We start from the raw sequence: 23,573 nt of genomic DNA on the forward strand, positions 1-23,573 counted from the left end.
TGAAAAGCATATTTTCTCAAAATACTTTTATTCATCTCCAAAAATAGCTTAGCCATCAGTTTTCCCACTAAATGCATCACCTCTAGTAGAAAGGACTTTTTCAACTACGTACATCATTTGAATCCAGAAAGAGGTCAATTATAAATATTGCTGCGTACATACGGTTTCGTTATGGATTGAATGCACAAGTTGATAAAAAGTTAATAAAATTTATTCCTATCACAGGAAATAAATCAGAATGCTGAAATTTCCTCAGAGATATTCGTACAATATCACAATACCTCACAGTAGTTATATTTTGTACTTCTAAAACGTTAAATAGAACTCAATGCAAAGCATAACAAGCCTATCTGATCTCACCCTGAATTCGCTACAATCAACAACAAGAACTAAGTAAACAACTGAACTGAGATATTTTGATCCGGCTTTTATAAGCTTTTTAATCATGCACGAGAACATTCTGGTATTTTCTTGATTTTTCTGGATAGCAAAAGAGTACAATTATGAGATATCTATGTATTAAATGTTAAATGCACATGCTCCTGTATTTTTACTTTTTTCGGTGCAGCTTTCTCTTAAAACTTGTTGCGTGCAGCATTGCATGGAGAAATGAAACAATTTAATACCAATTCTACTAAAAATAACAAAGTAAATACAAAAACCGTAACACTGCCCCCTTCCCAAGGACTCCACGTCCCGGGCAGTACAATCCCTGGATAGGAAGGCAAACATACAACTAAGGCAACAATAAACATTACATTAAAATTTAAAAAAACCATAAACAATAACTGCAATAATTAATAATGGTAGTACAATTTTTTTAGACAAATAATTACACGCTGCTTTTAATAAAATAATTTAATTTGTATAATAAGCCGTTTTGAACAATAATAAATAAAACGTAGCTGGAGAAGCAACCATGATAACAAAAAACAGATTGTTAATAATATCTTCACAATAAAATAAACATTATTTTGTTTTTCATTACTATGTTTATGAGTTACCAGACCGTCAGTGATGAGTTTTAGTAGGCAGGTCGCCACAGTACTCCCCCAGGCCCACCAGCGGCCAAGCGGTAAAGACGCTGAACATTGGTAGTTCGGTTCGAGGTTCAAATTCCGCAAACGAGCTGGCTGCATGGGGGTTTTCGTGGTTTTCCCCATGTGTAATGTGTATACGAGCCAGTTTCCCTTAGAAAGTCCTCGGCATCCCTCCCTTTAGGCAGATAGCCCTCTTGTGTTTGCCATAACTGAATAATCCATAATCCATCCATCAAGAGTACTCCCCCTCCAGTGTTAACGATACCTTACAAATACTTTGGGTCGATGCGAACTCCACAACCCGAGTGTGTTCTTGTCGTAGCATCTGATAAGTTGGAAGTCGTGGTTTCTGTCGAAGGCTTGGGACAGCTTGCACTGAAGTCCATTGGAGACAGATGTGGATCTTGAGATGGAATTTGTGATGGTGAAGACGCATTTGCTCTAGTGGCTTCTGGTGTCCAGATAAATGCCGGCTTAAGACGGTCAATACTAATGACAACTTGTTTTTCGTTGACCAAAATTTTAAATGTTTTTTCATTTCGAGCTAGCACTTGATGTGGCCCTAAAAATTCTGATGCGAGAGCAGGCTTTGAAGCATCGCATCTGAGAAAAACATGAGGTGAGTTTCTAAGTTCTTTATGCATGAACACAGTTTGTTTGCAATGAGCGCTGGCAGGAACTGGTCGCAATTTTGACATGCAGTTTCTAAGCTGATGCATGAATGTAACAGGATCTATGTTGCAGGCAGATGGATTGGCTGTATGTACGAAATCCCCAGGCAAATGGAGATTAGTACCATATACCAGTTCGGCAGAAGAGGCATTCAGATACTCTTTTAATGCTAATCAGACCTAGAAGTACAATAGGTAACACATCAATCCACTGTAATGCAGTGTGGCGCCAAATTGATTCTTTTAAGGAGCGATGAAATCTCTTGACAATTCCATTGGAACTTGGATGGTAGGGGGTGGTTCTCACTTTGTAAGTGCCCAAGTACTTACTTAGTGACGTGAAGAGTTGGGACTTGAAATGACGCCCCTGGTCGGTAGAAATTTGTTCCGGAACTCCGAATTGAGAAATCCAAACGATGTAAAATGCCTTTGCCACCATATCAACCAAAGGAACGGCTTTGGGCCAGCGAGTAAATCGATCAGTGCAAGTGAGAATATAGGAATATCTATTAGAAGGAAGCAATGGCCCAACAAAGTCCAGGTGCATGTGACAGAAGCGAGATAAGCACAAATTAAAATTTTTAAGTTCGCTGGTGGTGTGTCTGACAATGTTAGATCTTTGGCATTCCAAGCACGAACGTGTCCAGTTGGCTATGCCCTTCTGCATGCTAAGCAATACGAAACATTGCTGTATCAGTTTCCTCGAAGCCTTGATGCCAGGATGTGACAGACGATGTAGCTGACTAAAACTAGCATGGCGAAACCTGGAGGTAACATAAGGTCGAAATCTAGAATCCCGAACATCACAAAAAAGGGATTTTCCAGGTGACAGCTGCATAGGCTGCAAGTTGAAATTGCTGGAAAATTTGCTTTTCAAGAGGGTTTGTAGTTTTGAATCCCGGCGTTGTTCATCCACAAGGGCAGCAAAGTTTATTGGCGAAGGAATGGCTAGTTTTTCAATACGAGACAAGGTGTCCGCAACAATATTCTGCAAACCCTCAACATAACAGATATCTGTTGAAAATTGCCCTATGAAGTCTAGGTGTCTCATTTGATGAGGAGAAGCTTTATCCGAATGCTGTTGAAAAGCATAGGCTAAGGGTTTGTGATCTGTGTAGATCATGAAAACGCGTCCCTCTAGCATATGTCAAAAATATTTGACAACTTCATAAATTCATAATATTCGCGATCGTAAGTGCTGTATCTAGCTTGTGCAGGTGAGAGTTTTTTTAGAAAAATATGAAAGTGGTCTCCACAATTCTTGATCTCTCTGTTGTAAAACTGCTCCTATACCCATTGTTGATGCGTCAACGTAGAGTGATAATGGTTTAGATACTGCAAATTTGTTGCCGAAATTAAATCATTTTTGGAATGCTTTGTGAGATTCTGTGGTCCAGGTTATAACATGTTTATCATTTTTCTTGCTTCCAACCAAAAAAAATTTAGAGGTGCTTGTATGGTCGCTGCATGAGGTAAGAAACGTTGATAAAAATTGAGCATAGCAAGAAATCTTCTTAAGTCCTTCACTGTAGATGGTTCGGGCATATCGCGGATAGCGGTGACTCTGGAAGGGGTCGAACGCCATCAGCGGAAATTTCATGACCAAGAAAGGCTGGTTGGCCAAAAACGCATTTGGAAGAATTAAGACTGACATCATAACTTTGAAAGCGTTCTAAAACTGTTCTCAAATGTGATAAGTGTTCTTGCTCTGAAGAGGAGGCGATTAAGACGTCATCAAAATAAGGTACGCAAACGTTGAGGCTGTTTAACACCCGATTTATGAAGCATTGGAACGTTTGAGCAGCATTGCATGCGTCAAAAGTCATCAATGGAAACTCAAATAGTCCAAAAGGTGTAATAACTGCAGTTTTTGGAATATCAGCTGGGTTAACGGGCACTTGGTGATACGCTCGCTCAAGATCAAGGGTTGTAAAAATAGCTTTTCCCTCTAAAGCTTGCATACAGTCTTGAATGTGGGGAACTGGGTAACAATCAGGAATTGTAGCTGCATTTAACTAGCGATAATCGCCACATGGGCCCCGATTACCATTTCGTTTCTGAACCAGATGGACTGCCACATGAACTTTTTGAAGGACGGCAAATTCTCTGTTCCATTATGTATTGAAATTCCTCTTTGGCAGCTTTTAAGTTTGTTCGGAGATAAGTGTCTTGGTTTAAAAGCAATTGGAGGTCTGGTAGTTTCAATATAATAGAGTACATTGTGCGTGGGTTCGGAAATCCCCATAATTGGGCACGGGATTGTAGGGAATTTTCTGAGAAGTTGATGCCATGGGGAGTTACCTGAAATCACTTTAATGCTCAAATCCTGACAGAATTACTCCTGGATAAGTTAAGTTGGATGTGGAATCTATCAAACGGTGATTCTTAAGATCAAGAAGCAAACAGAATTTTTGTAAAAAGTCAGCCTCAATAATAGGACTTGAAATAGTAGCAATAATGAATGGCCATTGGAAGTTGCAACGCAATCCTAAATCAACAGATATCAGGCGTTCACCAAAAGTTTGAATGGGAGTTCCATTTGCTGCATAAAGTTGTAACTTGGTAGAGCGTGCGAAAATGTGGTGGAACGACAGAAACATCAGCCCCGGTGTCTACAAGAAGCCTTAAGCCTGAATTCTTATGGATGACGAAATGGCATGCAAAATTCCGGCTGCTCTCGTTCACGACTCCGAGCGATGGCCCTTCTCGTTATCCTGGTAATTAGAACGACATGGTGAGCGCCATTTGTTTGCCTTGTTTCCAAATTTGTGGTGGTTAAAAACAAATACCCGAAGGGGGGCTTTCATCATATTACCTCAGGGGGTTACGACGTGTATTTCGACCACGTGATGTTCAGCGGTTGCGCTGAAAAGGTTCAGAGCTTGGATGGCTACTAACTGAGCAACCTCTTTGGACAACTCATCAATTTGAGCCTGTAACGCCAAATACCTGGACCAGGAGCCTGCACTGTGTGTATTCGGGCTGGAATGGCTAGCTCCTGAATTTCATCAGCAATTTCGGGGAGCTTTTTAAGTGGCTCTCTACTGGCCGCTAAAATGGCTTGCATGTTAGATGGGAGTCTATTCATCCATAATATTTTAAGAATGTTATCTGTTACATTACCAGCGGCTAAGTCTGATATTTTAGACAGCAATTGAGAAGGCCTTATAATCACCCAAGTGTAAATCTTGTGAAAGCTTCTTGATTTTAACTGTCTCGGATTCTTCATAAACAGAAATTAAATTTTTTTTTTAAAGATTCGTATTTATTCATCGCCGGTGGACTCAAAATTATTTCATGAGCTGATTGCAGTACCTCTGATTCTAACGCGGTGATCGCTGTATAAAATTGAGTTTCGTCGGCAGTAATGTAACTAACTCAATTTAAACTGCACATCCAGTTGAATGAACCATAATAATGGGTCTCGCTGACAAAAAGGTGGTGGCTTAACTGCCACTTGCACCAATTGTGAAGCAGCATCGTTGTCAACCATCTTAGATCAATCAAATATGCACAATGCAGAAAAATAATCAATATGTATATAGTGACACAGTTTCTTGGTACTTTAAATCAGAAAAATTGGCAGCTCAAAGTCAGCAGACAGTACATATATCTGCTAAATTTATGACAGAAATATGTTGACTCACCAGAATTCGGCACAATGCTTGAAATCACAGGTAAAATGTCTTATTTGCATCTCATCACACTGGATAACTTATTTTGCTCAGAATTTTGACATACAAACTCCATATTCGTGCAACATTGCAGGTTGCTATTCGTAAAAAATCCGGGTCACCAATTATGATAGTACAATTTTTTAACACAGATAATTACATGCTGCTTTTAATATAATAATATAATTTGTATAATAAGCCATTTTAAACAATAATAAATAAAACATAGCAGGACAAGCAACTACGATAACAAAAACAGATCGCTAGTAATATCTTAACAATAAACATTATTTTGTTTTTCGTTGCAATGAGTTACCAGACTGGCAGCGTTGAGTTGTAGTAGGCAAGCCGCCACAGTAACTTAAATCAAATACTATCTAATACAATATGCGCACGTATTGTATTCAAATTAAATCAAATCAAATACAAATTTAGAAACAAAAAGGACTATGGTCTTATAGTACCGGAATTTCCGGAAGAAACGCCGCAGCATTTACGCGTTTAAAACTTAAATTTTCCACGGGTGCGGCGTTTAGGTGCACTAAAAATAAAATATTTCCTTCGTTGGTCATTGTGCATAGTTTGAATAACTTTGTCATTGTACATAGTTTGGATGGCCTTGTCATTGTACATAGACCACTCAGTTGCTTTTTGCGAACATTATTTTGTTTACATTCTTTCCCTTGAACGGACCTACATGCCTTATTCACCCTAAATGGGATCTCAGAACAATAACATTCTTCCCCCTTTCAAATCAGCATTCTCATCATTTTGAATAGTCTCTCTCCTCTACCAGTCAATGAATCTTCCAGGAACCATCCTCTCCCAACTCCTGCCATTTCTGCAATTTTTTTCAAAGGCGAACGCGGCTCCACCTGCCTCGCAATAACGAGCTCTGGCGTATTTCCCCTTCAGCCTGAATCGATTTTTTTGGCATTCTGCAGATACAGATCCTATCAGTTTGGGTACAAGTACTTGTTGGATAGTTTTTAAGTAAGAAGGGAGCGGAAAATTTTTTTAAATGGTACCTATATGGCACAGAAGCTATACTGCTGGTTTTAAGCTTAATGTAATTTCACGTGCTGAACAAATTGGAAATAGAGCAGCAGCTCGAGAGTTTGAAGTGGACGAGAGATGTATTCGACGTTGGAGAAATGAAAAAGAAGAACTTAAAAATATGCCACAACAGAAATGAGCCAAAAGAAGTGGTACTGTAAGGTGCTGAATCTAGAGAATGACCTTGCAAACTGGATAAAGGAGCAACGAAAAAAAGGAATGGCAATTTCGACTGTAAAAATTTGCTTACAAGCAAAATTTATACCAAAGCAAATGAACATAAATGATTTCAAAGGAGGGCCTTGCTGGTGTAGCAGATTTATGAAAAGAAAAAATATTTCTGTGCTTACTAGAACAACAGTCGGGCAACAATTACCAATGGACTGGCAGGATAGAAAGGCATCTTTTCTAAAATAAGTGACAGATATTATTGACAAAATCTTCGGTCACAGATAATAAATATGGACGAAACGCCGTTAGCTTTCGACTCTCCTGCAAACAGAACTGTTGATGAAACAGTTGCAAAAACTGTATCTGTGTTTACGACGGGGCATGAAAGAATGTCATTTACATGTGTGTTAGCTTGTGCCGCAAACGGTGACAAGCTAAAGCCGATGATCATTTTTAAAAGGAAAACTATTCCGAAGGGAGATTTTCCTAATGACGTAATTATTTGTGCAAATGAGAATGGCTGGATGTGCGAAACAATCATGCATGAGTGGCTACAAAAAATTTGGCAGCGTTGTAAGGGATCTTTTTTTCAACCAAAAGGGTTATTGATAATGGATTCCATGCGTGCTCATTTACTTGAGTCAGTGAAAACCAGATGTCAAAAATTGCCTACGACCCTAGCAATAATTCCTGGTGGTTTGACAAAAATCTTACAACCATTAGATTTGTCAGGTAATAAATCTTTCAAAGCTGAAGTCCGAAAGCGGTGGGAGTGTTGAATGAGTGAAGAATTGCATACGTATACCAAAAGCGATAAAATTTGTAGAGCATCTTATGAAGAAGTTGCAAAGCGGGTAGGAAATGCGCGGAAATCGGTAAAAACATCGTCAATAATAGCAGGATTCAAAGAAGATGAAATTGTACCTTTAGATAAAGATACTATAAACCCAAACGATGAATGTGACGATCTGGAAGACTTGGACTTAGATCAGGATTTACTAAATCTTTTTAATTCAGAAAGATAAGAATAAGATTTTGATGGCTTCATATGATGCATAGTTTGCTGTAATTCCTTGTGTAAGTAAAATTTGAAATTTCCTTTTGTAATCCAAATTTAATATTTCGTTGTTGCAACATTTTTTATAATATAATCTGAGTATTACAAATATGGACTTCTTTAGTGGGTAAATATAAGTATATTCGTGAACGTAAATATATTTTCAACATTTCTTACCTTTAATTTATTTTTGAGTTATGGTTTCATTTCATGCATTTTTCTTAACTTATATGTCATATATCAGGAAATAGGTTGGGATTTTCCATCTATACGGCCCACGACGATGTCACGCGCAATTTAATCTATTGCTGCGTTTACGCTGATGCTGCGTTTCTGTGTAATTTTAATTTTTTCCCCGCCATTTTTTCTCGAGTGCGGGGTTTACGTTGATGTGGCCTTTCTTCCAGAAATTACAGTATTTAGAATACTATTTACAATTATATACCCTACGTACTATGGCCAAAGTAAGGAGCTAACCTGTCATAATGAACGACTTTAGGCTTAGATTTTGATGACTTATGGATCCAAACCACGGCATCGCTCAGCCTGTTTACGACTGTGTACGGACCATCACAAGGTGACTGTAATTTAGGACAGAGTCCTTTTCATCAAGTCGGATTCCACAACCACACCTTGTCTGAATGTTTTGTTGAATCGATGTCCAGTAGGTCTGGTGTTGTATCAGGTCTTCATCTTCTCCGTCGCCAAGTTGACTTACTCTCGTGGAAAGTTCTGCATCACTTAAAACTGGGCCTGGAGATCTTGAATGTATTCTTCAGGCTAAGAAGGCACATTCAGAGGGCGACCAAACAAAAGATCACAACTGACGAGCATTTAGGATGGAGAACAGCCACTAGTCTAGTGTTTCTCTTACACACTAGTATGATTTTGGGAGCTTTCTGAGCATGATCCTTCAGACAAGACGTCAGCATTTCCAGGTGAGGATCTCTTCTGATGATGGATAGTGATATCCTCTGATGCTGAAAGCAGTCTGTTGTTTTTGAAGTCCAATGAAAATTTGTATTTCCTTAAAAAGTCCAATCCGAGTATGCAAGGATCTGTAATAATATCTGCCACATACGCCATATGATAGTAGGCAGCACTTCCAAACGTGATGTTCATATTTAACTTCCCAGCTATGTCGATTTCATCACCAGACGCAATCAGGAGGATAACACAGGAAGGTGTCCAAATGAGTTTATCTTCAAACTGTTGAGCTAAATCTTTCCGATTGATGGTAACATTAGCTCCTGTGTCAATGATCATATTGCAAGGAATTCCATCAATATGCCCATTGATGGATAGTCCATTACTCTTGCCACTCACTGCAGAAATCTTGAGCGCTTTAAAGCAGGGTTTTTCACTATCCTTCAAACTCCGCTCTGCGATATGATCATTAATTTGTTTCCTACGTCATTGCTGGAAAATGGTCTTATTTTCCATACCCTGGAGTATTCTGCAGTTCCTTTGTACATGGCCTTCAGCTCCGCAGTTCCAGCATTTTGGTCTCTGGCCACTCCTTTTCCATCTCATGGCATTTAATTGTCTGTTTAAATCGTCTGTCTTATTTTCGTGCTCTGGGGTGTTCTGCAGTTCCTTCATATGTGGCCACCAACATCACAATTCCAGCACTTTAGGATTGATTTCTTTTCACTCCTATTCCGTCACAAGGCACTGACTTGTATGGTCAAATCATCTGTTGTATTTTCCTTGTCCTGGGGTGTTCTGCAATGCTGCTGTATGTAACCTTCAGCACCACATCTCAAACATCTTAGAGCCAGTCCGTTCTCACTTATACTCCGTATCAAATCATTGACTTGTCTGGATAAATCATCTAAACGAGCCATCATTTGATCCACTGGCTCATGGACTCGCACAGCTCTGGCTGGGTAGCGATCTCTATTAATTGCTTGCTGGGCTGCCTCATATTTCATGGTGTATACTGGAGTACTTTTTATGTCCTTCACCTTCACCATTCGCAGAGCTTTCTGTATTTCAGGATCCTGGATACTGTTGATCAAGTATTGCAGGGACAGGATTTTCCTTGTTTCTGTCAGGCACTTCGAAAAGGCGAGGTGGGATAGTCTTTCAACATCCATGGCGAGCTCCTGGAACGTTTCTATTGGCTTCTGTTCATGGAATTTTAATTGAAGCCTGCTGTAGCCTTTTAAACACTTCTCCCCAAAGCGCAGCTCCAATGCGCCAGAAATAAATCTAGGGTTTTGTTTTCAAGAACAATCTGAAGAATATCCGCTGCATCTGCTCTCAGAGAAGAGGCAAGATGACAGGCCTTAGCTTGGGGATCCCATCTATTTGGTTCTGCCACTATAGAAAACTGTGTCCTTATATTCTTACCAGGAGCTCTTTTAAATCATAAGTGGATAGCTTCAGAGAGGAACGAGCAGGCACAGGTAAAACTTTGAAGCCTTCAAAATTGCTCCCTGCCATTGCTATGAACTTCTTTAAAATATCAATTTCTTTTGCAACTGCTGAAACCCTGCCATCAATTTCTTGTTCGATTTGGTATTGGAGGGCAAAAACACTTCCTTCAATTTGTTGTTCCACAACAGAAACTCTCTCTTCTATTTGTTCTTTGACAGAAGAAACTTTTTTTTTTCAATTTGTCCAACTTTATTTTCAACCTTGTCTATTCTGCTTTCCATAGCCTCAATTTTATTTTCTATTATGCAAGTAATTTCTCTTTTCACCTCTTCTTGTCTTGCTTCAATGTTTTCCTGAAGATTTTCATCTTTTCTTTAACAGACTTTTGGCCAGCTTCCATCTCCTCTTTAACAGCCTCATTTTGTCTTTAACAGAATCTTTCATGTCTTCTTTAAATGCAGCAAAGGCTGCCATGAATTGCCCTAACTGTTTTCCCATCACTCTTGTGACTGGCATTCAATATCCCACTTCTGACACCAAAAAGTGTTGTGTGTGTATGGGTTCATAATGGTTTGAAAGCACAAATGGATAAAAAGTTAATAAAACTTATTCCTATCGCAAGAAATAAAACAAAATGCTGAAATTTCCTCAGAGATATTCGTACAGTATTAAATATCTCAGAGTAATTATATTTTGAACTACTAAAACATTAAATAGTATACACTAATCTGGTCTCACCGGAAATCCGCTACAATCAACAAGAGCTAAGTAAACAACTAATAAACAACTGAACTGAAATGTTTTGATCTGGCTTTTATAAGATTTTTAATCATGCATGAGAACATTTTGGTATTTTCTCGATTTTTCTGGATAGCAAAAGAACACAATTATGAGATATCTATGTATTAAATGTTAAATGCACATGCTCCTGTATTTTTACTTTTTTCGGTGCAGCTTTCTCTTAAAACTTGTTGCGTGCAGCATTGCATGGAGAAATGAAACAATTTAATAACAATTCTAATAAAAATAGCAAACTAATAAAAAACCGTAACAATATCAACAGTAAAGGAATTTTTAAACTTGAAAATGAATTCCAAATATTCATGTAGTGACCTTAATGAGGGTGTTAAAGTCAACAGACAGTTTCTAAGCAATGTATAGTCATCTAATGAAAATTACGCAAACGTGTAACAGAAATAAGAATCTCCATCATCCACATCATCTTCACAATAGACCTGCTACAGGTAACCTTTTGATATCTTAACTTTTTTTTAAATTTCCTTTCATACAGCATAGTTCAATTAGCAAGATTTCATGTGCTGAATTGCAATTTAAACTTTTGCAAAAATAAGAATAGAGTTAAATAGCAAAATTATCATTTTGAAATTACATAATCAATCAATCAGATTACATAAAACAGTGGCTAATCCTTTATTTCTTATGGTTGCTCAGAAGCAACATGTGTTTTCATCAGTTTTGCCAATTATTTCAAATTAAAGGGCCAGTTTTAAACAATTTCTTAAAACACACACGGAGACAAGAGGAAGAATAAACTTAGTCTAAAAAATAATTTCAATTAATTACACATAATTTCAATTTTATGACTATAGATAAGTATCACCATTCAAATACAGCTTTCTAACATAAAACAGAGCAATACTTTTAAAGCTTATTGATAACTGATGAAATTTGATTGTTTGAAAGAAAGGAACACATTTTTAACTTCTCCCTAGTTTAAAACTACACTTTCCGACTCATCTAGGACCCAATGGATGCTACTTCTTTGCCCATATTTAGCTATGTTTTGCTACTGTCATGTAGCAGAGGAAAAAGGTTTAATTAACTCCTTCACGATTTTGATGAAGTTTCCAATGACAGCAATTCAGAATGTGAAACTGATGAAGATGAAATAAAAAGATATTTTCATTTATTGAACTGCAAAAATCTACTGATGAAGATGGAGAAACTCTAATAGTTAGTTACATAACCATCCATTTTCAGTTGGTGGACTTTGGACAGTATGGTAGCGTCTATACAAGTTTAGTCTTGTGAAGCTGGATATGTCAGTGTAAACAAACACAAATTCCAAGAATAACTTTTAATGTGTGCACAAGTGTGTTAATTCCAAGACTAAATCTTATGTTAGAAAACAGTGTTACAATACTGCAAAAGTTCAGTACTTATGAGAATAAATTAATGTTATTGATGCTTCTAATTCATCTGGATAGTTTATAAAACAAAGTTCTTTTAATACTTATTGATAGGTTCCAACTTTTAAAGTTAATAACCATAATATAATTTTTTTTTAATTTAAAAATATCTGTAGGTAATCTTGCATACTGGCACACCTGTTATTTTCCCAGCAGGAAATACCTTACTTGCCTCTGGGGAATAGTCCAGAGTCCCTTGTCCTAGCTCTGGCATTTGGAGTACCACAAGCATTTTCTCACAAGTAATTCATATTGTTATGTGCTTATGAGTTCATAACAGATTGAATGTATAAGTTCAATGATAAGTTAATAAAAATTTATTTTTTTCTAAAGAAATATTTCAGAACTGTGGAATTTTTCACAGAAATATTCATATAAGTGTTCACAGTATAATCAGTAGTTACACTACAAACTATTAATAACCTTAAACAAAACACAATAAAAAGTGCATCTAAAGAAAAAGCTAATCGGATCTCATGCTGAATTCACAACAATAACAGCAGCAGCTAACTAAGCATCTCGCAACAACGACAACAAAACAACTGAGAGGAGATGCCTATTCTTCGGTCTCAAATAGTTTTCAACCAATTGTGAGATATTTCTAGTAATTTCTGCTTTTTAAAATTACTGGAAAGCAATACAAGGGTGGAATTACAGCTAACATTGTGGTCAATTACATTTGTTCAATCTCAATACAAATTACCAATACCCATTTACTCAATGCTAAATGCATGTGCCCCTGCATTCTTACTTTTCAAGTATAGCGTTTTCTTAAAAATTTGTCTCGCATAACATTACACAGAAAAATACAATTTTAATTATAATTCTACTGAACTTACCTACTTAAATATAAAATTCATAACAATGTGTATCCAAATGCTAAAAATATATCAATAATACTCACATGCAGTTTCATGACTTAATCTAACAATAATAGAGAAACAATTTAATGTACTAGAAATACTCTTGATTTTTAATTTATGCAAATAATATTTCGAATTAGCTATTGGGTAAATGTTTAAAAAGCCTGCCACTACTTTCCAAAACACAAATTCTATTAGAATCTGTGAATAAGAATTCCTTGAAAAAATATATATTGACCAAAACTTTTTACAACAATCTACATACTCATGCTTACCACTTAATATATTAACATCAGGACTGTTTTACTAAACTGATATTTCAATTTTAGTTGAATACATATTTATTATTTTATTTTCCAATTTTGGGGTGCAATGTAGATCCATTTTATAGCGGTGCATCCCAGTAATGCAGAAATATGACTAAGTGATCTACAAACTTCACCAACAAAGTTCTGTATCATGTATCACCAACAAAGTTCTTTTCTATAGGTTCTCCAGTGGAATGCAGGTGCAAAATTCCCTTCACTTTCTTGGTACTTTAATCACCATGGATGTACTCTCTGTGGCATTAAGCCATTTAAAACCTAATAAATCTATAGACAAAGATACAATCCATGCTGAATTTTGGCTTAGTTTGTAGGGTTACTCTACTTTGGGAGCTCTCCAATACTGGAGTTTACTCAAACATGTTTTGTTAGTTCCAAGTTTTCTTAGCCAGTGAATTTGTAGAGTTCATTATGAAAATTGCTTTTCACGATACAAAGTTCTTAGGTCTGGCCTACCACAAGAAGCTGTTACCAATTGTCTTCCATTTAACATACATATAAACAGTCCCATAAGTGAAACTGAAAAAAAGCAATGTTAAAGGTTTACTGTATGCTGATTTTGTCTTCTGGACTGAGACTTCTAAACGTCACACAAAGGAACAATCGGAGCTAATTCTAAATCAGGCCTTTAAAGATTTTAGAAGATTGGTGGTACGCTCATAATATGAAAATTAATTTAGAGAAGACAGTGTATCAAACATTTACTCATCCAAATGAAAACCAGATTTTAAGATAATTTTTAGAGTTAAGAGAAATGACACAATAAAAGACTAATAACAAAACATATTCTCCCTTTTATCAATATAGTACAAAAATTATTTATTAAAATATTGCTTAAAAGCAAAAACTTCAAAGTGATTTGGATTGAAACTTAAGTTTAAAAAAAACCTGAAGTCTCAATGACTGGTATTTATGGAATCTATAATTTTTATGCATGAATCTTCAAAATCCCTTAAATAAACTGTTTTTTGAGAGATTATTTTTTTATATGTTCTGTAAGCTATATTAAATATCTTACACTATTACATGTGGTGGTATATGTCATTGTTATCACAACAACATATTCCATCAATGGCTATTACAATTTAAACATCACTTCATCTTCTATAATGCATAAAAAAACTTATGTTAAGTGCAGTGTTTTTAATAATAGTAAAAATATACTACACTTTCGTATTAACTTTGTTTTGTTTTGCTTAGAACATAATATAGAGGAATTTCAGAAAACTTAAATAATTATCCTATTTAGTTACAATGCAATTCAAGGATATAATTAAACACTATAATGAAAATGAATAACATGTCATTTACCATCATCTGAATTCAATATGATTGCATTACACGTTTTCCTATTAATCCATTTCCAATGAATCACCATTGCTAAAGCTATGCAGCAACTGCAAAAAAAGTGACACAAAAAGTTAAATAATATAATTTTACACAAATATCATTTAACAATTCATGTCAGATGTATTTTAAATGTAATTTAAATACATCTGACGAAAACTTATATTTGAAATAATTTCATAAGAAACTTTTTAACATTTTACTTTTATTCACACAGTGAACTCTTCAAATACACAATTTTAGATGAAATTTTAAATAAACCTGACAAATAAAATAAGCAAAACATGAATTATATGTTTGATAATTTTGTACACAGTAAATGTTTGATAATTTTCTTCAACAATGCTCCATTTCAGTCAGCCAAATGTTCATACTTTTTGTCTCCTGTGAATCAAATGTCCATTATCAAATCAAGGAAGATGTGCAATGTATTGTGTTCAAAGACAATACTGTTTTGTCCATAGAAGAAAGTTGAATAAGAGTACTGTCAATTATAGCACTTTATGGGATTGGATGGACTAAATGGTTGGAAGGAAATTTTATCATGAAGGCAATGTACAAACACTAGTGTGTTTAGCAGAGGTGGTATTGATATATACAGTTTTATTTCATAGTTAAAACTGGCCCCATATATCACCATTATGAGATTTTCCTGCACTCTACAATTGCACAGCTTAGATTTTCAGAGCAATGAACAACAGCTAGCAGAGATTAAGCAACACTCTAATCAGCAGGAATGCAAAGTATGAAAAGGAAGGGACTGAGCAATAGTAATAGTGGTATTTAAAAACTCAGTTCATTTGTTTAAATTTTGGCTCAGTGACTGGATGAGAGCCATCCACAATACAAAAGTATAAGACAACATAATGTAGATTAGTTTTCAGATATGATGTAATTTAGATTCTATGAAAAGGATGTAGGCAAATTAAAGTTAGTAATTTTGTGTTTCATATATATATATATATATATATATATATATATTTTACATATCTCTCCATTCAAAGAGAAAAAGGCTTAGTAAAAGAAAATCCTTTTAGGGAAAAAAAGCATTACAGTATTTGTGGTGTAGTGTCATTAGCTTATATCAATGCTGGAACATGAAAAATGTGCAGTCCCCTTGCCAGGACCTCTCGAATACATGCCGAGTATACTTCCAATTACATCATGAAGGCATGCATAAAAGAAGGGAGAAAATACCTTATAGCATTAGCAAATGAAGATATATTTTGTGCAATATATACAATATGTGCTTCCTCAATAAGGAAGAAAATTGTTTTCTTCAAGGACATAGACTTCAGGTTTCTCTATGCCTTGTCATTTTGCTCATGAACTTTCTTATATCTTAAACATACAAAAACTACACTTAAGAATGTAATTTGGAAATATATATGTATATATTATATAATAAAGTAAATGTAGACAAATTTTTGAAAAATGCGTAACTTCATTTTCTTTAAAAATACAAGTTTTGAAAGTTCTTAAAATGTTTTTAAATATAATCAAATTGTCTTTGGAGTCCTAATTTTTTAATGAAGTAATTGGAAACGTTCCCAGTTCTTCAAAATCTTTGTTTGAATACCATAATATAATTTTTAACAGCCCTTGCCTTAAAAGTCTTCTTGTAGAAACTGCTGTAGTCAAAATAAAAACAAAATATTTCTACTATTCACCAGATTCTATTAAAATTACTTATTCACTCATTATAAAAACAAAACCATATTTTCTTATCATAAAGCAATGTAAAATGAACTTAAGAAATTAACACAGAAACCTAATAAAATCCAATATAATAGCCAAATAATTTTGATAAAAATGGGCAGGTCTTCACAAAGCATATCAGCATAACTCCTTGGTGATGTTTGTGGGATGCTTTAATATTATAGCAATTAAAACCCTCCATTCCTTATACAATGTAACTAACTAGCTTTTAGCATTGTACAAATAGATCAAAGTTATTAACTATGAAGTACGGCCCTGAAATTCTTCAAATTACAAAACTGAAATTAAAAAAATTAATATGAAAATTCAAATTAAGACTAATAACTTGTATGTTCAAGTCAGGAGTTACAAATTTAGTGAATAAAAAGAAATTTTAGATTATCCTACAATAATAATTAAAAAAAATAGACAAAAAGAAGCCAGACTGAGAGGAAATCAAATTTGACAACAATTTGTCACAGTTAGGTTTAGAATCTTAATAATTATTATCTGTTTAGGGAACGCTTATCAAGACTTTTCACACAAAAATTTCAAAATTTTGGAACTAATTTTCATTATTATAACTTACACTTTAACATTATTTGAAATTGTATTACTGAAATTATGCTTTTTATTATTTTCAATATATATATATATATATATATTTATTTTACACAAAACTGGAAGAACCCACATATAAACAAACACATCCATGACTGGAGCAAATCCAAGTTAACTAATTCACATATTCCACCAACAGTTAAAGGGGTTTGATCTGACAGTTTCTCATAAAGGCCTCCAGTCCTTTTAAAGACAGCTGGCTTTTTTAAACTGTACTAAAACATTCCATCACGTTAAAAAATTTTAATTTTCATTATACGTAAAAAATAAATCAATCAATAATTTACACATGAAAAATTACTATTTTTTCATAAGGTGGCAGCCTTCAAAGTTTATCTTAACATATGCCTTTCTGTACAATTATTAATTGATTACAACAATATTCAGTATTGCAATTTTCATATTTTATATTGGCATACAAAAAAATCTTTTATATTAAAGCAGTTTAGATTTCAGAAAGGGGATGTAGTCAAATTAAAGTTAGTAATTTTGAGTTCCATATTTTTTCCTTATACAGTCAAAAGTCATTAATTCGGACACCCATAATCCGGACCTCAAAGCTACAAACTTTCTGCGCATGCGTCGCGTTGATGCATGCGCATAGGCGTTTACGTGTGCGTGTAAGACCTTTATGGCTGCGAATATGCGTGTGTGCATGCGCATAATATGTTTACGCATGCACGTTTTATGTATAACGGATGGTATAAGCTAAGCTAAAATTATCTAATTCAGTTAATGTTGCAGATTGCGTTGTTCCTTAATCTTCGAATTGGATCCGGCTTATTATTTTTTTGCAGACTGTTAGAGCAATTTTATAAAAGTAAGCTTGAACTTTCGATTATGTCAAATAGAATTTCGGATATATATTTACTAATATGAAAAGGATCTACAAAGCGAAAGTATGTTTCGAAGTCCATTAAACAGAAAGTGGAATTGTTGCAAAAAATGGATAAAGGCATATCCTTTGATTATCTAATCATTCCGAAATATGCTTCTCAATTTCATGCTGCTCTGCGGGGGGAGGGAAATGACGCGGTGCACAATGAATTGGAAATTGATCTGTCAGCACTATCCTTATCTTCAGCACAGATGTTTTTATTTTATTTGGCTTATAATTAATTCCTTATTAAATGTAGTATTTCATCTCGATGTACTCCGTCTTTGATATGATTTAAATCAAGTTCCTCGTCATTATAATTCGTTTCCGATAGTGAAGAAAAGTGACAGAGAAACGAAATTGAAAACGAATTGAATTATTGAAAACGAAAAAATTGCGATTGACAAATTAGTCCGTATTCTCAACACAGCAATTATACAACTTGAACAGTGGAACTTTGTAACTAAACAAGAAATTATGTCTGTTTAATAGAATTAAAGTATTATCACATAAAACGAAGCAACTTACACAACTTACATTGAAAGAAATGTTTAATAAAGTAAACAAATAAATATTAAGCTTTTTCTTTTTATAAATTTTGATACCCTTTAGATCATAATTGTTCTTTATTTCATAAATTACGGTTTCATATTTTTAATTTTATAATTTCTGCATACCATCCTACTAGATTTAAACTGATGATCTATAATCCGGAAAAATCGATAATCCGGAATCGCGAAGTCCCGACGAATCCGGATTAATGACTTGACTGTATATAATAATTTTAAAATGCGTAGATGAAAACATTGGAACTTTTAACAGCTTTCGATATTACATAGATGGGTGAGAGACCGTGGCGACTTGAAGGTAGAGCTAAGTGGAAAAGCATAATGACACATTTAGCACAACACATCTTGAAGAATCACAATCTTTATTTTTTTACGTATATCAAACCATTCTTTTGCAGACAAGATGTTTCCTAATTATATTTGAATACAATAAGTTCCATTTTGAAGTACATGTCATCTTAAGCAAGTAAGTGGCAGCAGCTTGGATGAAAAGCGTCTTGCCAGCAGGAGAGCTTATGTGAAAAAGGAAGAGTGTCATAGTTTTTGAAAAGAAGGTTGGGAGTCGAAAAAGTTTCAGTTCTGAGTTTTGGTTTACAATTAGTTTGACTGGACAAGAGGTAGCTGCATTAAAACATTACATAACACAGAAAAATATGGAACCTGGGAGAAGAGATGAACCCAGGGGAAGATCCACCAAATTTTCAATGTTAATGTTGAGGCTGCTAATTATTTTTTTAAGACAGCTATCATATTTTGTTATATCTTACATATCCCCCCTTCAAAAGAAAGGTTGGGTGAGTAGGGTGGAAGAAAAAGCATTAGAGCAGCAAAATGAGAGAGATATAATTTTGAACTTGTAAACAAAAAAATTATTGTCATTAAATTCTGACTGATATTTTCACTGAAAGTCATCAAATTTTGAATTCAATAATAATTTTAAGCACTGTATTCTTTTAAAACAATTGCATTTTAGTCATTTTAGAGTTCCAAGATAAGAATGTCCAATGAAATTTTGTAAAGTTTTTGATGAAAATAGTTCCACAAAGTAATACTCAAATTTTTTGACAAAGTAAATGTTTAAATAAAAGTCTTTCTAATTTTTCTTGATGAAAATATTTCTATTATAATACAGATTGAGATGCCAACTTTCATGTTATTTGTTAGAATCTCCATAATTATAGTTTTAGGGAGGGGCACTTTAAAATATAAAAATTTTGTATACATCATTCATAAACACAATAAATTTCAAACTTTTCACTATTATTAAGACATTTAAAATTTACTTATTCTTTACAAAACCTGAAGACTCCACAACTTTCTCTAAATACCAGCATATCCGTTACATTGGTTTTTCAGTTGAGGGAACAGGTGTTTATTCTTCACCAGAGGGCAAAAGATTTGCTATATTAGCAGGTATTGTAGAAAAGGCCTCCATTCCTTTGATAGAGGCAACTGGCCTTTTTCAGACTGTTGTCATTCCATTATAAAAATTAAAAACACACTCTTTTTATGAAAAATAAAAATACTTAGATTTTATTTTTTTAAATGTATTTTTTCATAAGGTGAGAGCCTTCAACGTTTATCTTGAAAACATTAGAGAAATACCTACAATTCAAAAATTTCAAGCAATAATTTCATTCTTAAAATACAGTAAAAATTCAAAAATATAAATTCAAAGGAATTTAAACAATAGTATAAAAATATTATTCGCATTAGGAACCTTCCCTAAGTAAAACCTTCAAATTCTTTAACTAATTTTTATTAAATTCAATATTTTTCCCCAATTCAAAAATACAAAACTACATTTTAAATAAATCATAAAATTTTTGAATTATTAACTTTGATCTTAAAATGATTTAAACAAAGTATTAACATCAATAAATAATAATGCAATAACATATAAATGCAAAGTTTTTTTTTTAATGTAATTTACTCAATTTGGAACTTAATACCACTTTGATGACTTTTGATAATAATGCATTCTCTGAATATGGAGAATTTGTGAAATAAAGCACTGAACACGCAAAAGAGCGCAAAACACTATTTGGTATTTCGCATTTCACTTGGTTGCTGACCTTCAAAGCACTTTGGATGTTAAATTTTCTTTTTGCACGATAATCAGAAATGCATAAACATTGTGAATATTTGAAGTGAGCCATAACCATTAACCATATTTCACCGTTGTGGCACTGACCTTGATTCGAAACACTTTCTCTTCTCTTTTCGATTTTGAATGTACAGATACTCGATGATCTTCAAAGCATTTTTGAATTCGCCGTTAAATCACACACCAGAAACAAATTTGATGATTCACTGGAAGTTTGAGGCAGCAGAGTTTGAAGACCACTGGGGAAAATTTTTTCATCCTCTGTTGACTTTTTATAAAAATGTAATAATTTTAAAATGCGTAGATGAAAACATTAGAACTTTTAACAGCTTTCGATGTTGCATAGATGGCTGAGAAGACTAGTGGCTTGAAAGTAGGGCTAAGTGGAAAAGCATGATGATGCATTTAGCACAACGGATCTCGAAGAACCGCTATCTTTATTTTTTTATGTATATCAAACAATCCTTTTGCAGACAAGATGTTTCCTAATTATATTTGAATATAAATTAGTTCCATTTTGAAGTACGACGTCATCTTAAGCAAATAAGTGGCAGCAGCATTAATGAAAAGCATCTTGCCAGTAGGAGAGCTTATGTGAAAAAGGAAGAGTGTCATAGCACTTCAGAGGAAGAAGGTTGGGAGTCGGAAAAGTTTCAGTTCCTAGTTTTGGTTTACAATTAATTTGATTGGACAAGAGGTATCTGCATTAAAACATTACATCTGGAACCTGGGAGAAAAGATGAGCCAAGGGGGAGATCACCAAATTTAGAATGTTAATTTTGAGGTCACCAATTATTTTTTTAAACAGATATCATATTTTGTTATATCTTACATATTATATATATATAAACTATAAAATAAGAGAATAAATCACTCATAACTCAGCAAATTAATTAGCAATAACCCTTTAAATTTCTTCTTCAGATTTAATTATGTACCCTCCTAAAGTCCAACACCAGCAGTGTGTTCAACAATGCTGAGAACTCTAAACCAATCCCTGCCTACATCCAGACAGACTTTGCATCTCTAAAAATAGCCCGACTTTTACTACTACTTTTTTTTTCCCCCTAACATGTAGTAATCACCTGTTGACCTTGTCCACTGTATAAAAATGTGATATGCTCTATAGCTATTGTAAAGTGCTTATTGCATTCACTGTGTTGTCCCAGCTCAAAAGATATATATATATTGCCGCGAAATCATTCTTCAGAAAATATAAGTTTATACTGTGGGGAAAAAATGGTTTGTGATTTTTTAAAAGTAGTCATTTACAACAGCATAACTGTAATGTAATCAATCATCCATCAGCACCGAGTTTACTGCAAGATAGCTGATGCCCTCTCTTTTCCCATAGAAAATGTTTCTTCACTTCCATAGCCTAAATCATCAGATATTTTAAACATTTGTAAAAGTTTTCTTTATAGCAAACATATTCACTAATCAAAAGAAGATTTAACTTAATAGCAATTTCATAATAAATTAAGATAGTCTATTAAGGCTTAAATTAATTTTTGAAAAAAGTCAACAAGTATGTCTGGCTGCATTCTCCTAAATATAAGCTATAGATTAATTAGCACCTAAAATTAAAAACAAAGTAGATTAATTAAATATATGAAATTTTCATTAAAATTTTTACTTTGATTTCTAACAAAACAATAACTTTGTTTCAATTTAAAAAAAAAAAAAAATTACCTCACTCCTAGAATGGAAAATACAACCAGCTGCAAGACAGTTACTGGCTCTGGACTACTGCAGCATGTCCCATCATTGTAATTCATGTGGTCATTGCAATACATGTTCAAAAGTATTTGAACTGCCTATTATATAAAACACAAAAGTTAGTAAACTATAACTGAAAGATAGTTAACATAAAATAAGTAAATATAAAAATGACAGTTCTGATAAGAAACTTTCTTGCTACGAACATAATTAAGGGCATTTTTGCCCATGTGTAAACCATCTTCTTGATCTTGATACAATCCCTGACAAACCAATCGAGAGGAACTCCATATTAAAACTTTACTATGATGACTGAAAGAAAAAAAAAATAATGGGATTCAAACAGCAGCTATATCTTAAGGTAATAATATTAGAGATAGCATTCAAATATACATTTACAAATGAATACAATAGTAAATTAGAAATAAAGTCTGTATAATATTACTAACAAAATACCACATAGGAATATAACAAACAGTTTATCATACAACATCTACAGATTAATATAGATTGTCAGAGGGATAGTAATAAAAAGAGGTATTTTGTTAATTATACATCCAAAATACCCCTTAATGGTTTAAGAATATTTCAAGATACACATGGATGCACTTAAAATCCACCAGGACCAATATAATATTATTAAATACATAACTATGATTTGCCCATTTAGTCGGTTAAAACAGAAAATGTGTGTATTTGCAATATTATGCCACAATGCACCCTCCACCTAAATGATTATATAACTGCAGGGACAACAATTTCATCATATTCTTAATTGCTTGGGTTTTGCACTTGAAGATACTATTTACATGCATTAGCTTTTGATGCTTGACTTTGCCATGGAGCATGGGAGTCATGGACCACATCTAGCTGGAGCTAAATTGTGACGGATTGGCAACAACACAGAGCCTAAGTTGAACTATACATGAACACACCATGATTTAAGTTTCATTCTTTTATAACTTAAAGCATCAATTTTAACACATATTCAGCTACAAATTAATTCCTAGTATTATGGAAATGCCAGAAAAAATCTTTGGTCTTAATAGGAAAAGACTCTGTAATCTAATCATTAAAAACTAAAGCTAGAAAATAAAGCAGCATTTTCATAAGCATAACATACTGGATTTTGATTTCTTTATCATGCACATGAAGGTAATTTTCACCAAGGGAAATGCCTTTCAC

The 23,573-nt window shown here is 34.0% G+C and overlaps 1 protein-coding gene across 1 annotated transcript in view; it reads right to left on the reverse strand.

Moving 5' to 3' along the window:
* LOC118192326 (N-acetylneuraminate (7)9-O-acetyltransferase) overlaps positions 1-23,573 on the reverse strand; it is an 80,564-nt gene that overhangs the window by 29,696 nt on the left and 27,295 nt on the right. The window contains exons 5-7 of the mRNA XM_085809717.1: positions 22,595-22,700; positions 22,362-22,486; positions 14,762-14,847 (exon numbers count right to left, since the gene is read on the reverse strand). Coding sequence (XP_085665843.1) covers positions 14,762-14,847; positions 22,362-22,486; positions 22,595-22,700 — 317 coding nt within the window. The remainder of the gene's footprint in view (positions 1-14,761; positions 14,848-22,361; positions 22,487-22,594; positions 22,701-23,573) is intronic.

This window comes from Stegodyphus dumicola, chromosome X2, assembly GCF_044657685.1.
Source record: "Stegodyphus dumicola isolate Sdum_Otavi_A_Nest chromosome X2, ASM4465768v1".
Classification (NCBI taxonomy): Eukaryota; Metazoa; Arthropoda; class Arachnida; order Araneae; family Eresidae; genus Stegodyphus; species Stegodyphus dumicola.